At 38.1% G+C, this 14,632-nt stretch overlaps 1 protein-coding gene across 1 annotated transcript; it reads left to right on the forward strand.

Annotated features, from left to right (window-relative positions):
- Positions 1-782: 782 nt before the first annotated feature.
- LOC137184320 (tumor necrosis factor receptor superfamily member 1A-like) lies at positions 783-14,377 on the forward strand. The gene is made up of 10 exons (XM_067591872.1): positions 783-2,572; positions 3,446-3,542; positions 3,632-3,757; positions 4,384-4,512; positions 4,673-4,700; positions 5,675-5,913; positions 6,173-6,349; positions 8,420-8,457; positions 8,750-8,849; positions 12,060-14,377. Exons 1-10 carry the CDS (start codon positions 2,558-2,560, stop codon positions 12,383-12,385), a joined length of 1,275 nt encoding a protein of 424 aa, XP_067447973.1. The 5' UTR covers positions 783-2,557; the 3' UTR covers positions 12,386-14,377.
- The last annotated feature ends 255 nt before the right edge of the window (positions 14,378-14,632 follow it).

The raw sequence follows: 14,632 nt of genomic DNA on the forward strand, positions 1-14,632 counted from the left end.
GTTAGAAGGAAAAAAAAGAACAAATATAGACTGAAAAACAAACAACCAGTTTACTTTGCAACGTTCTGCACCACAAAGCCAATAACAGCAAAACACTATCCTATCCAACATGCTTAACCAACAGAGCATCAGTCCAAAAGGCTTTCAGCCTGTCTAGTCTAAAATACAGTATATTTCATCAGCTTTACTGCAAACTGCACTTTTAATTAACTATTTTATTGCACAAAGTGGCAACTAAACATAAACTCAGACAGCAGAGTTGTTAAAGTCCAGATGAAACGGCATTTTGAGAGTATCTAACTTCCATATCGTGGTGTATTTCCAAGTGAAACAGGATAGACAGGCGGGACTTGACAGGAATTTTATTTGAATGTTGAAAAGTGGGCATGTCATAATGAATCTTTTTCAATTCACTTCAGTTGAATTTTATTTATATAGTGCCAAATTGAAACAAAAGTTATCTCAGGGTTCTTTTTACATAGAGCAGGTCTAGACCCAACAATTCCCCCATGAGCAAGCAATTGGCGACAGCAGCAAGGAAAAACTCCCCTTTAATGGGAAGAAACCTCAAGCAGAACCGGGCTTTAGGTGGGGTCCATCTGCCTTGATCTGTTGGGTTGAGACAGAAAGAAGGAGGGAGGGGGAGAGAGACACAGAGAAGCATGATAACAACAATAACAATATAATAATAATAGAGCTATGACTAGTAATAATAATAGCAATAATAGCAGGAGAGGGTGTTGAGGCAGGACACACACAGGACCACACTACCATCCCCACATCATCCCCGCAGTCTTGCGCCTCCCCAGCCCAGGCGGCAGGATGTGCCAGATTTTTGCAATATTATGTAAGTGAAAAAACGCAGTCCTTGAAATTTGTTTTATGTGGGAGTTAAAGGACATATCCTAATCAAAGATAACTCCCAGATTCCTAACACTTAAACCAGCTTAATACAGTTCCTTTAATGCCAATTAAATGTTCCAGTTTCTGTAATAGGATGTGATGATCAATTGTGTCAAATGTGGCACTAAGATCTAACAAGACAGAGAGAAATCCTTTGTCTGATGCAATTAGGAGATCATTTGTAACTTTCACCAGTGCCGTCTCTGTGCTATGATGCGCTCTAAATCTTGACTGAAAATCCTCAAATAAGCTATTGTTATATAGGAAGTCACACAACTGATTAGCAACTGCTTTCTCAAGGATCTCAGAGAGAAAGGGAAGGTTAGATATAGGTCTAAGCAGCCTCCCTGGCTTCCTGGCTGCTCAGGAGCTAACAGGGGAGTAGGAGCTATGCTAGGTTGGCCCGCACCGGCTACTGGGGGCTGGCTAACTACATTAGCTAATGATTGGTTTTCCATGGTGCAGAGCTATGCTTCCAATTCTTTGAGCCTTGCCTCCAACATTGCAAATGAACAACATTTATTACACATACCATTATCATTAAAGGCAGAGGAGGCAGAGGAATAGCTAAACATATGACACACAGAGCAAGAGAGAGCAGGAGGGAGAGTGGGAAGCCATCGTTAACTGCTTAGTTAGCTGCTAAACTAACGGCTGAGCTAAAACTGTGGGATTAGCGAGAAAAGTTGCTAAAAGAAGGAGCGAGCTAAGAGTGATAATTATCTTTATATATTTAGAAATTTTTAATGTATTACAAAGTCAAGAGGTTGTGATATGTAACACAACAAGCTAGCAAAGATCTGTAAACTAAACCACGTTCCCATGCATACGCAGTGGCATCTGCCATACAAGGAACTTCTCTCCTGAGAGCTACAGTCTTATCGCTGTTATTACTCTTTGGAGCCGTTTCTAAACAAATGACCGTAATCACTCTCACCAGGGGAACATGTCACCCAGTGCAGTGGTGTTTTGACATGTTTTTATTAGTTTTTGGACAACAATGGAGGTCTATGGCACAGAGGGAATACCATTATCAGAATTTGAATACACGCACAATACTTGTGAGTGGGATGTGTTCATTGTTGGTTTGACTCTGCACATGAGATTTGTTGACAAAAAAAATAGAAAATTGCAAGCCTTATCCTTTAAGCTTGTCAGCCTATCAACTACGCTATTGAGCCATCCATGGTGCTGTGTTAAATATGATTCTTGTAGATCACATTCAGGCCATGACCATGTACCCAGGTGTCAATGAAACGCCTGGTCACGATGCCTGTCACATGGTCTATGTTAATCAGCACCGGACGCCATGGTGAAGGTGTGGTTACTGACGTGTGACTGCACTAAAACCAGGCAAAACGGCGTTCCATAGAGGGGTTTTGTGATCTCACTGTGTTTCCTGTTCCTTGCGCAATTTCTCTGAAGACTCCAAAGAACAGTCAGCTCTAACCCACAACCACGTAGGCTTCCTTTAACGCTTGACTCAGCTTAGAGGGAAATCTATAGATGGCTTAAAGTAAGAATGTCTCTTCCTGTTAGTGAACTCAGTCCTCGCCTGGTGATGTTGTGATAATCGGACTTTTGTTTCAAATGAGAGAAACTCACACTCCTCTTAAGTGGGTTGTTTGATCACCTCAAGGTCTAATCTTCCAACATGGACTTTGTCTTGGTAAGTACTAATTTAGACATTTTAATTGGATCATCTGTATGTCTGTTTCCAGGACGCTTTAATGTAGTTTCTGTGAGTTGATTTTAGATAATAATAACTATAGCAAACACACAAAAGGTTGTGTTGATGATGTTGATGAAGTTATATGTGGTTGACTGAAGTGAGGGTGTGAATTAAAGGGGCTCTCTGTCATGTTGTTGCAGCTCTGGTAGAAATGAAGCCTTGACATTTCATAACCTCATAAATATAAATATTTAGATGTTTCTATGACCAAAATATATAACCCTGGATAAAACAAGATACGGAGCGGTGATCGCTCCTTTCTTTGTCCCTGGCAGGCGATTATTTTGATTTTGATTCGATAATTAGATAATTATCAAAGTAATTTTTGAAGGAGTTAAATAAACCCACTTCTACATACCTTTGGAATAAGAATTTGCCCCAAATTGGATGTTGTAGGGTTGGCCCTGCCAAATTATATGTTTTATTATTGGGCAGCCAGTATTCATATGCTTGTGTTTTGGTTACAGGAGGTGGAAGGACCTTTTTAGAGAGTGTACTTTTCTGAGTGTGTAAAATGTAAAAAGACTGGACCACCATCCCAGAAACATTTGGCTAGAGGATGTAATGGCACAATATGCATACTTAATAACCCGCTCGATATCAAAGATGTATGAAGATTAAAAAGGAAATATGCCCATGCAATGACTTAAAGAGTTGTATTCAGCCAAGTTACTACACCACTACGGCTGTAGCTTTGTATGACGACATGGGAGCAGCTACGCTGTTGGAGGTGTCAGTTGATCTGCCAGCAGTCTCCTCTCCTCACAGTATCACACATTATTATTATCATTACCTCGTCTTTTGTTTCAGGCTTTCTCACTGGGACTTGCCTTACTTTCTATTAGAGAAAGTTACACTGAGGGGACAGAACAAACCAATACATCATGTTATGAAAAGTGCCCACCTGGTAAGTTATAACACAAAATGCCTTCATGTTGCACAGTTATACTGGCATTATCACCTATTAACCCAACCCCTTTCTCCACTGTTTTCCAGGATATCATAAAGAAAGTGACTGTGATGATCATGGTCGACAGTTCAAATGTAAAAAATGTGATGCTGACACATTCACAGATATAGAAAACTCCATATTGAGATGTGAGAGGTGCGACACATGTAAGAGTAAGTATCTTGTTCAAATACTATTCATTGAGTTTAGTGATATAACACACATACTGTCAGTTTATGGGATATTGTCTGAACTTGAAGTTAAATTCTACTAAGATAATACATTGTTGAACGTTTCTAGTTATTTAAAAGAAAATATATTGCTTTTTGTTGCAGTTAACATTCACTTGTAATTTTCATGGTTTGAGATTAGACAGAAGTGGAAACACTGATTAGATAAATCTGATGTAAAATCTTCTTCTGTATGTGGCTGCACGTCCCGTTCAATGAGGTTGTACAATAGATCTAAGATGAGGGATTTTGTTGGATAATGGCAACATGTGAATTACGTACACTGTGTGCCATTCCCATTTTAACTCCAACTTAACGCCCAGGTTAAATGTGATCTTGTCTAAAAGGTTATTTCTGTCCTGCAACGGATTTAGCCTTAATTTTGTAGTAGAATTTTAAAAAAGATATCTGGCTGTGTGCTGACTGAAGCAATGGCAAATTGATTAAAATAATCCTCGAATCAGCTCATGCCCTCCCAATTTTATTGTTCAGAATAAAACGCCTTGTCAGCATTGTGTGTTAATGCTGTGGATTGAGACAGAAACATTGTGTGTTTAAATTTCCCCCAGAATCTGAGGAGCAAATAAAGCCCTGCTCCTTTAACAGTAATGTGGTGTGTGAGTGTAAAACGGGATACTACAATGAAGCTACTCAAAACGACAGGCGGTGCGTTCAATGCCCCACTGAAGGTTGTAAAGGTAAGTAAAGACAAAGTCAAGGACATATTGGGATTCACAGCAGCCATATTGATTCATATTCTAGCTTATTAAATATAAATTACATTCTCTCAAAAGAAAGGCATGTGGTTTTTGGATTCTCAGAATCACATTGTTTATATTTTTTGGGTTTTTTTTCCAGATGGCAAAAGGAAGGAACAGGCTAACAGGTGGGTGATTTTACTATAAAACAGAAACAAAAACCTAGATATGTTTAAGTCATTAAATGAGTAGTATTTAATGAGTGGAGAGTGCACACATTGAAAAATCTTTTATAGGTGCTGGGTAAAAAACTGCAACAGAAGGCAGAAATCAGACTGATCTACATACTGTAGTAATAGATCCCAATAAATCTTGAGAGCTGAGGAAGGATCTTTTCACTCAGTGTAATAAGTCAGGCTCATCGCTTTAAGCTAATCTTTCCACTGTTAATTTGTTTTGGGGGGGTGACTGATGTCTTATCATCACTATCTCTTTATCTTTTGACTTTTCGTCACTGATGTACTTAGCTATTTCTATGTTTTACTTTCTATGATAATTGCTTTCTTTTTGATGATTTTATGACTTATGTATTTTATCAAAACTTCATGTAGAATATTCAATATGTTTTTCATACAATTTGTTGTTGTTTCCATTGAATCAAGAGAAAATGTCAACTATTCACTGACTCTGATATTCTACAATTATTAGGAGCTATCAGTAGAGTGTGCAGATGTTTTGTCTGATTTCTGAGCCAAAAGACCTCCTTCAGTGCTATGCCTCACATTTTGAGAGTGTATACTACTGCTCCAAAGCATTTTAAATTCCTATGAAAGTGACTCACATATAGCCAGAGAGTTAACTGTGCAGTTAAAAAAAAAAAAAAAACCCCTTTTGATCTTGTAACTGACTTTTAGTGTTGATTTAAAAAGTATTTTTCTGTGGTCAAATCCAGCATAGCATGATTTCAGGTCGGGGGGAACTTTTTCTCAATGGTCTTGACTTACTGAGGTTTTACTGTACAACCTGCACTGAACAGTGTGGCTGCAGATGTTAAAAGTTTTGTTAAGACTGTCAGGGTAGCCTTACGAATAACGGATTGTAACTGTGCATAAATATGTTGTTATATTCCACTGTTGTCTATATTTATCTCTATGTTTTTCAGGGCTTGTACGAACTGTCTGAAAAACTCAGAATGCAAGAAGATATGTCTATCAAATACAACTACATCCACAACTACAACTGCAACTACAACTGCAACTACAACTGCAACTACATCCACAACTGCAACTGCAACTACATCCACAACTACAACTACAACTACACCCACAAGTACAACTACATTTATGAATACGGCATCTTCAAACAACACACCATCGACTCCTGATATGGTCCCAGTTCCAAGTAACTGTTAGTTCTAAATATCTACTGTACTTAAGAAGTGATGTAGACAGAACAACTCACTGGTTTGTGGTTTTTTTTGTTTTATGACTCATGTTATCTGTTTATGTTTCAGTAAGTTGTCATGATTCTTTAAGAAATGTGGTCATCTTTAAATATGACTCAAGTTCACCCCATATTTTAATCATCAGAGGTTTCCAGACAGAATTATGTCAGAATTGATGAGTGGTAGAGTTATATCAGTGTTTCTTTGTGTCCACAGCAGTGAACTATTTGACCTTGATGTTTCTCGTGTTGGTTGTGGTGACAATTACGGGGCTTTTTTGGCTCCTGTTCTCCACCCTCTTCATCAGGAACCTGCTCAGATACTCAGACGTTTGTCCCTGCTGGGACACAAACAAAGACCTGGAGCTGCCTGCTGAGGACTCCATATTCAATGGTAACCTGTGGTAGAATGTAGCTAAGTACATTTGACTTAAGTAATGTACTTAAGTCAAATGTTGAGTTACTTTTACGTTTTATGTTGAGTTTTTTACTCCACTACATTTGTTGGACAGTGTAAGTTACAAGTTACTTTAGAGATTGATATTTTACATATAGAGCATATGATCAGCATATAAAATATGACACATTGTTATACATTAAATTACCAAACCATAGGCCTATATAAAATGGTTGAAATTAGCTATTAGTAATTATCTGTAATAATAATCCCATAACAAAACATTGACAGGAATTGATCTCCATAATGAGTACATTTACTTTTGATACATTAATTACATTTTTTTGGCAATGCTTCCTTATTTTTACTTAAGACAGACCTTGTAGTGGATTATTTTTAGAGTGTGGTGTTGCAACTTCTACTTAAGTAAAAGACCTCAGTCAGGGGCGTCATGCACAGTTTCACTATGCATATATTAAAGGGGACATATTGTGCTTTTTGAGATTTTCTGTTATTTATATACTGTTTTGATGTTGGATGTCTATATTAAACATCATCAAAAATCCAAAACTTGAGGTGAATGTATGTAGAAATTCTCCCTCCAAGTCAAAAGCCCAGGCTTCACCATGCTTTGAACGCTTTGTTTTTTTCTACCTTGCTGACGAGCGGATGTTAGCTTGTCGCCCGTTCTGTAGCCTTTGTTGCTAAGGTTACAGAACCTTAGCATGTGGAATTTGCATTGTCCACTTTCATATTTCGGATCGGATTTCAGCTCAAACATGTATTTGAACATGTATTTGAGATGGTGACATTTCGAGGCAAAATGGAGTCATCAAGCATTGAGGATGACTTTGTGGTCCTCTCACTTCTTAAAAGAAAAAGAAAGAACCACACACACACACACACACACACACAAACACCTGATCACAGGTGATCATAGGTGATCAGCCTTTCGACTCATCAATAGTTGTCCTGCTATCAGTCTGTGTATAACTCTTCTGCTAGAGCTGATAGTATCAGTGTTTTGAGGCTGTGTCGTTTGCGTGTACGGTGGCTCTTAGTGGTCAAACAACTCTGTAAAGGCTTTTGACAGATGCAAAAAAAACGCAGAAAATCGAACCTTCTCTGAAAACTTCAATAATGGACGAAACTTTCAGAGTCGGTGTGTAAACGTGATTGACACAACATGACATCGTATTTATTTTTTAACATGCAACAATTTCAGACGAAAAAAACGGATTTGGTGTGCAAAGACCTTAAATCTTGCAAGGATATTCCAGTTGAGCCTCAGATTCATACCAAACCAAGTTTTTATTAATGATCTGCCTTACTTATCTACTTTGGCTGCTGTGTTTATCATTAAACTGCCCCCTATTAGTAACTATCTAGAACTATAATTGAATGACACTTTCATTATTAACACTTTAAATATTTACTGTTCAATATTACATTTAATAGCAATATTGAACAAGAAAACGTTAGTAAAAATGCTTTAATCTTGGGGCTAACGTAAGTTGGTTAGCTAGCCGGCACTGTTAATTATTTAATGTTGAAGAAAGCTCACAGTCTCAACATGTAGCTACTGTTGTTACTTACACTATAATGCTCATGACTGCCTGTATAAATCTCATTATGTCTGGCCCAAGTAGTCAAAGCAAAGAGATGGGACTGTGTGTACCAGGCAGGATTAAATATGAATTAAAACATACAGAAAAGCAACTTTTGTTTATATATTATATTACTAAGGCTAATTAAAAACACTTATTGCAAAAATAGAATTTAAGTGGGCACTTCTACCACTAACGGTGACAGCTCCATGGAAATGATAGATATATAAAATTAAATACACAAATACTTTAAATATATTATTTTTTGTGTATTTTTGTAACCAAAGATAAACTTTCTTGTTTGATTTCTAATGCAATTAAAATGTGTAAAATACAAGTTTAGGAGGCAGTTATTGCCACACAGCGTACTTCAGTGTTAAGCAAAAAACGTCTTTGTGCGTTCATGAGTGAACGTGTTCAGCAGGAAGCTTACTGATAACATCTGCTTTCCTCCTAACAGAACAACACAGTCATCAAGGCTGCAGCCCGACCACACTGGTATGTACTCAGTTTCATGCATTTTGTGTTCTGTTGAGATAGAGATCTAGATTGGAGAAGTAATGTAGGTGGACAATCAGAGGCCCTGTTGGAAAAAAAAGCTCAACGATGTCAATTAGTGCAAAGGTGAAATATAATACAATTTGTAGCTAAACTAAAGCTGTAATACATTATTAAGATCATTTACTGGTGTTATAAAAAAGCTGAAGAATTTCACTCTCTCTAACACTTCAAAGAGTTGTCTGCAACAAAGTTTTTTTTTACTTCCTTTTTGTTGTTTTTCCCTTTCAAGACATTGAACATATCTGAGGAAACTCCCATGATGACTTTCAGTCAGAGTCCAGAACATCCAGCCCACATCGGTCTTCTAGTGCCAGACACTGAACACAAAGGTAAGATTCAGTATTTGATTTCAATGCAAATCTGTGACGTAGTGACTTAGTCAGACTTTGTTTGATATATTAGTGTGACATCAATGTTTGTCTCCAACACTGGTGCAGGAGCTGAATATCTAATGAAGGGGAAGAGGAAACTGTTGATTGTGAAAGTTTACACCAAAACATCAGCAGAATATAGAGCCAGAAGGTTTACAGATATGCAATAATAAAAATGTAAAAACTAAAACTATGTTATCCTGTCATTCAGATTATGTTTAACATTCCTTTACTTGCAGCTTGCATTACATTGTGGTGTAAAACGAACTAATTAAGTGAGAGATGGGATATTAAGTAAGAAGGTTTGAAGGGCTAAGTATGCATTGTAGCTATATATCATCAAAATTGCTAATTAACAATGTAAAATCGAATGGAAGGTCAGACGTGGCTTAACATCTAATGATAATATTACTGCTGTAATTGCTACTACAACTACTATACTAACAATGCTGATAATAATGTAGTGTAATAGAATAATAATGGAAAAGGAAAGCATGATCCACTTTATCAAAGGCAGCTCGGAGGTATTATGATCTAATCTAAATCCAGCTAAACAACCTATGCAGAGCTATAACAGTACTGTGATGACATGTAAAACTAGTCTCATATTATCAAAGAGACATGAAAGTAAGAAACTACTTACTGACAACTACTTATTACCTGTAGCCAAAGACTTTTGTAGAATCGGTCTGCAACAGTCATATCAAGACATTTTCGTGATTGTGCTGGAACCACACAGGAAGTGAAGAGGAACTGGTTATTTTAGGACAGGAAGACAAATTACCTCAAAGGCTTACTTAGAAAAAAGAAGTAGAAAGGTATCAAAGGGAGAGGTGATCTGCTATTTAACACTCTGACCAAAAAATATACAATACCAGTCAAACTTTTGACCGGTATAGTATGTCATCACCAATAGTCTAAATATGGTGAACACTGGTGGCAAAGTCACATGTTTATGGAGGACAAGTTGATCAACAAAGTCAAGAAAATTGAGGAGACTTCGATCAATTTGTTGCAGGGAATAAAATATTTAAATGTCTGAGGTCAGTTCACATTTAAAGAACACAATTATTTAAAATAATACCCTACAAAAAATACTACAAAAGTGCCCTCTAATGTGCCCCCACAAAGGAGAAAACATACTAAAGTTCTGTAATGTCTGTCTAGTTATGGGTAAATCAGGATGAAGTGCCCTCATGGTGCCCTTTCACTGGAAGAAAATGTGATAGTGCCCTGTAAAAAATAACCCAAAACAAGAAAACATGAAGTGCCCTTTAAATGGAGAGGATGTAATGCAGTGTCCTATGATGCTGTTATAATGGGGTGAGCTGGAGGTTCTTTATGGGTGCCCTTCTAGTGAACACACACACACACACACACACACACACACACACACACACACACAAAAAAAAGGAAAAAGCACAATTTAGGATTCACCTAAGAATAAAATGCAGAATTGGGTGCCCTTTCAATGAAAAAAGGTGCCCTATAGGGTGCACTGTGTGGGAGAAAAACATTGTGAAGTGAGGGCTCACTGAATGTATCAGGTGCCCTTTATATTTTTTCGTCCCTTCCCCTGAGACTGCCTGAGTCCACCACTGAGGCTGTGAGTAAGCTCCTTTATGTGGAGGATTTAGATTTTTAAAACTAATTGTAGCTAAATTGAGACAGAAGCTCTGAAATATCTTTGATAAAATCAGTTAAAAGAGAAAGGTTGATAAATCAGATTTTTATCAAAAATAAAATTTTAGCTTGAATGAGACATGCAAGACCCTCAAACATTCTAAATTTCCCACTGTTGGAAGTATTTAAAAGTATCTCCAAACTATCACCTGGTAGGGATTCAGTGTCTTGCTCAAGGACACTTCAGCAGATCGGGTGCTTGCACACAAACATGCAGCTTGTCTGATTGTCTGGTTAAAAGATTGCATCACCATTCATTATGCTAAATTTGTTGTGAGGAAAAATAAAAAATATCACTTTGCCCCATCTGATTACTGGTGTTGTACTATCTGCAGCGGCTGTGTTTTCAGATGCACAGTGGCAGCCTTTCCATCTCTGCTTGTTCAGCACACTATTTATCAGTGATCAGCATAGCGTTGAGGTGGAAACTGGAAAATAGAACGCCCTCACTTTTTCATGTCAGTCAGCAATTAGACATCAGGGGAAATGGCAAATCAGATAGTGACTGCATGTCACTGTTAACCTTGAACCTCCTTTGAACCACTACCTCACACTTTCAGATGTTATTTAAAGCGGTGGTTCTCAAACTTTTTCACATCAAGGACCCCTAAACCAACACAAATTACATCACAGACCTCCATCTGATAAGATTTTTGCTTTTAGGTGTTTTATTACAGAAAGTGTATGAAACCCATGACCAAAACAGTCAAACATTCTGTCATTGCGTTATTTATGGATGGAATTATAGTGAAAATAAATTATTCCCCTTTTTGCTGGGGACCGTCTGCAACCCACTCAATGACCTCTGGGGTTCCCCGGACCCTACTCCTTGAACCATTGATTTAAAGAACTTGAATTGTGAAATATTTGTAAAGCCACATTTTTTGTCATTAGTTATGTCATGTTGTATCTGACATTTGTACCTGAGCTGAAAATCCCCTTGTGGCCATAGAGCTGTTGGCACTGTGGTTACTTTGTGCATTTCTTCACAGAGTTTGGAGATGGTGGTTGTCTGTCTTGATTTTAGTGAATATTGTATACTGGGGAAGTTTATTAGGCGGACACATCATAACAAACATGCATCATAGTTAGTAATAAGTGTTATTGACTGTTTTTTGCACTGTGTTGTTCTGTGTCATTATTCTATATTTTTCTTCATGTCACAGCAACTCACCAACAATGTGTCATCCCATTTTTAACGCTCTCTTACTTCCCCACCATTTCATCTGTGAAAAAGGCTTTTTTGGAATTTCAGGAAATACTTGTTAGTAGGTTCAATTCATAGTTGGTTTTTCATCTTTTCATGGGATTTGTTGCCAAAATGAAAAACAGAACATCACTAGACTTATCCTTTAAGGGCATGTGTACCTTTTCATATATAAATGTAGTGAGTGGCTTGCTGATCTCCTGCTCTTCTGCTCAAAGCAGAATTTTTGTTTCTACAGGTTTAGAGTCCTCTGACTGTTTATGATTCTCTCCTCACAGCTGCCAGACAAAAGGTGCAATCAAAGCACTGGCCGGCCATCGTCCTCTACGCGATTATTAGGGAGGTTCCTCTGCGTAGGTGGAAGGAGTTCCTGCGCCTGCTCTCAGTGGCAGACCAGCAGCTGGAGCGGGTGGAGCTGGAGGCTGGCTTGGGTCTGGGTTTTACCGAGAGGCAGTACCAGATGCTGAGGCTGTGGAGCCAGCGCTCCTCTGCGAGCCTGAACGATGTCTTCTCTGCCTTGCACTACATGGATTTATCTGGCTGTGCCCAGCTGCTGCAGGAAAGCCTGGAGAAGCTGCAGTGGCAGCCTGAACCGATGCATTGACAGCCTGCAGACGTTACACAGACCATGGTTTCAGTGGAGCAACGCAGGACACCTGAGGCTGAGGCTGCACCTGGAGACACAAGCACAATGAGAAACAAGAGTGCTTCAATCATGGACGGAAGTGCGTAGGGCTAGAAACTTCAAGTTCCCGGAAAGGACTGAACCATAGCCACTATATGGTACAACCACAGGAAATTGCAATAATGTCACAAATGATCCAAAGCTGAGTAAAGGAGATGTATAACACAATGTAGCTAAGAGTTTAACGGCATTAGGGAGCACTAAGGAGATCCTGATAGGCCCAACTGCAATTGGAATATTTCCTCTTTTCCCACTTCTTTTAATTGATATAAATCATCAAATGCATTTCAGATGAGTTTGTAATATGTTTTTTCTTGATTCTTCATTGAGTTGAGCTTTATTTTGATCCAAATTGACACTTTGAATGCAGATTGCACACATAAAGAAAATAATAGATAGGTTGCAGTGCAGAATCAACTGCAGAACTGGAACTTGGATCATGAAGTGGCTTCATCAAAAGCATGTTGACGACAGTGTAGTATCTTTAAGGACATCACGGCCTGTTAACATTTAGGGAGTGCTGAATTTTCTAGTAATCTAGGCGTGGGAAAAATGACTTAAAAAATTATTCAGGGAAATCCCCGTTCTCTTAGCAATACTGTTAAAGCGCAATGTTTAGTACCGTACCCTTCAGCTTCTAGTGTGGTGACACGTAAAAGCTAACAGTCGAGGGTTGTGGTTTCACAGCACGGTGTTGAAACGTACATGTGCGAAACTCAGTCATTGTGTGTGTGCGGTAAACAGGGAGAAAACTTCCTTTTTTGAATTCCAAAGAGGTGTTTCATACTTCCAGAGAAGTGGTGCTTAGCTTGCATTTTACCAGTCAAAGTAAAGGCTCTTCTTCAGTTTAAGTGTTTAAACTGTGTGAACATTTCAGTGTACATCTATGATGATTTTACCACACCCGACATCTCCTTCGTGTCTTTTGACATGAAAGTCTGGTAATAACAACTCAGCCACTGATTCTTGCTGAGCACCTTTGCAAACGAAGAAAACAGAAATCCCCACAGGACGTCAGATTTTCTGTTCTCTGCAATGAAATGGTGTCAACATGCAGTAGGCCGGGTTTTTCCTCACCACATATTCTATCCTAACTAATGGTTTCCTCTGGTGGTGTTGGGGTATCTCACTTTGAGAGTGTTGTGTGTCAACTCAATAACCGACAGTAAAGGATTTAGACTTTCCAATTAATGGAGTTTAATAATGAATGTTTTAATGTGAATCTATGGATTCTGGCTTTGGGCCAGCTGAGACATATGTGTGTGTATATATTTTGTTATTACTTTTAATTCTCTCAAACTGTTCATGGATTCCTGCATATTTTGTTACAAATCTCAATGAGTGGATTTATCATACGGAAAATGTCAAGGTTAGGAATTGTATCCTCACTGGAGTCACAAATTGTACAAATATATGGCGGTGAGGTACTTTTAAAGCCCGAGTATCAGGAGTAAAACTCTTAGCCACAAGGTGGGAGTGTTGGCTGAGTGTCTGAACAGCAGCAGCTGGTGTGCAGTTTTGAGCACACAAAGAAAATGTAGGCAGGGTGCTTGAATAGCTTTTATTCTTGAGGTGGATTAGACCAACCTCATGAATTGCAAATTCTGCTTCAGCACAAAGAACAGCTGTCCTGCATTGTCCATTTCTCCTGGACGGAAAAAAATAGATTCTATACAGAAAGACATTTATCATATTCACAATATGTTAAGAGATGTGCTAGACAACATCTGAAATTCTGATAGCATGTGTAAATAAACACTGGGATGATAAACATTGCATCGTACCAACACATGTTGATATGCTGCCAGCTAACTTTTTTTTACAGATGTACAGGAATACAGCATTTTGATAGACCCTTCAATTCACAATTTAAATTGCTTTTCCATGCTGATGTTTGAAAGGATTTATATGAATACAAAATAAAAAAACATATTTATATTATATTTGTGGTGTGTATTAATGTGGGCCACCCCAAAAGACTGTAATTTATTCATGGTAAACACTAATACAACAACAGAAAATATCAAGTTTCCAAATTGTCAGCATATGTAGGCAATAACTGACAGTGGTGGAAAGTAACTAAGTACATTTACTCAAGTACTGTATTTAAGTACAATTTTGAGGTACTTGTACTTTACTTGAGTATTTCCATTTGATGCTACTTTA

This window comes from Thunnus thynnus, chromosome 6, assembly GCF_963924715.1.
Source record: "Thunnus thynnus chromosome 6, fThuThy2.1, whole genome shotgun sequence".
NCBI classification, from domain to species: Eukaryota; Metazoa; Chordata; class Actinopteri; order Scombriformes; family Scombridae; genus Thunnus; species Thunnus thynnus.

Bases quoted from the DNA above. Each gene is read 5' to 3' on its own strand.
- LOC137184320 (XM_067591872.1), top strand. The intron at 5,914-6,172 runs GTAACTGTTAGT...TTGTGTCCACAG, and splicing joins TGATATGGTCCCAGTTCCAA to CAGTGAACTATTTGACCTTG. The intron at 6,350-8,419 runs GTAACCTGTGGT...TCCTCCTAACAG, and splicing joins TGAGGACTCCATATTCAATG to AACAACACAGTCATCAAGGC.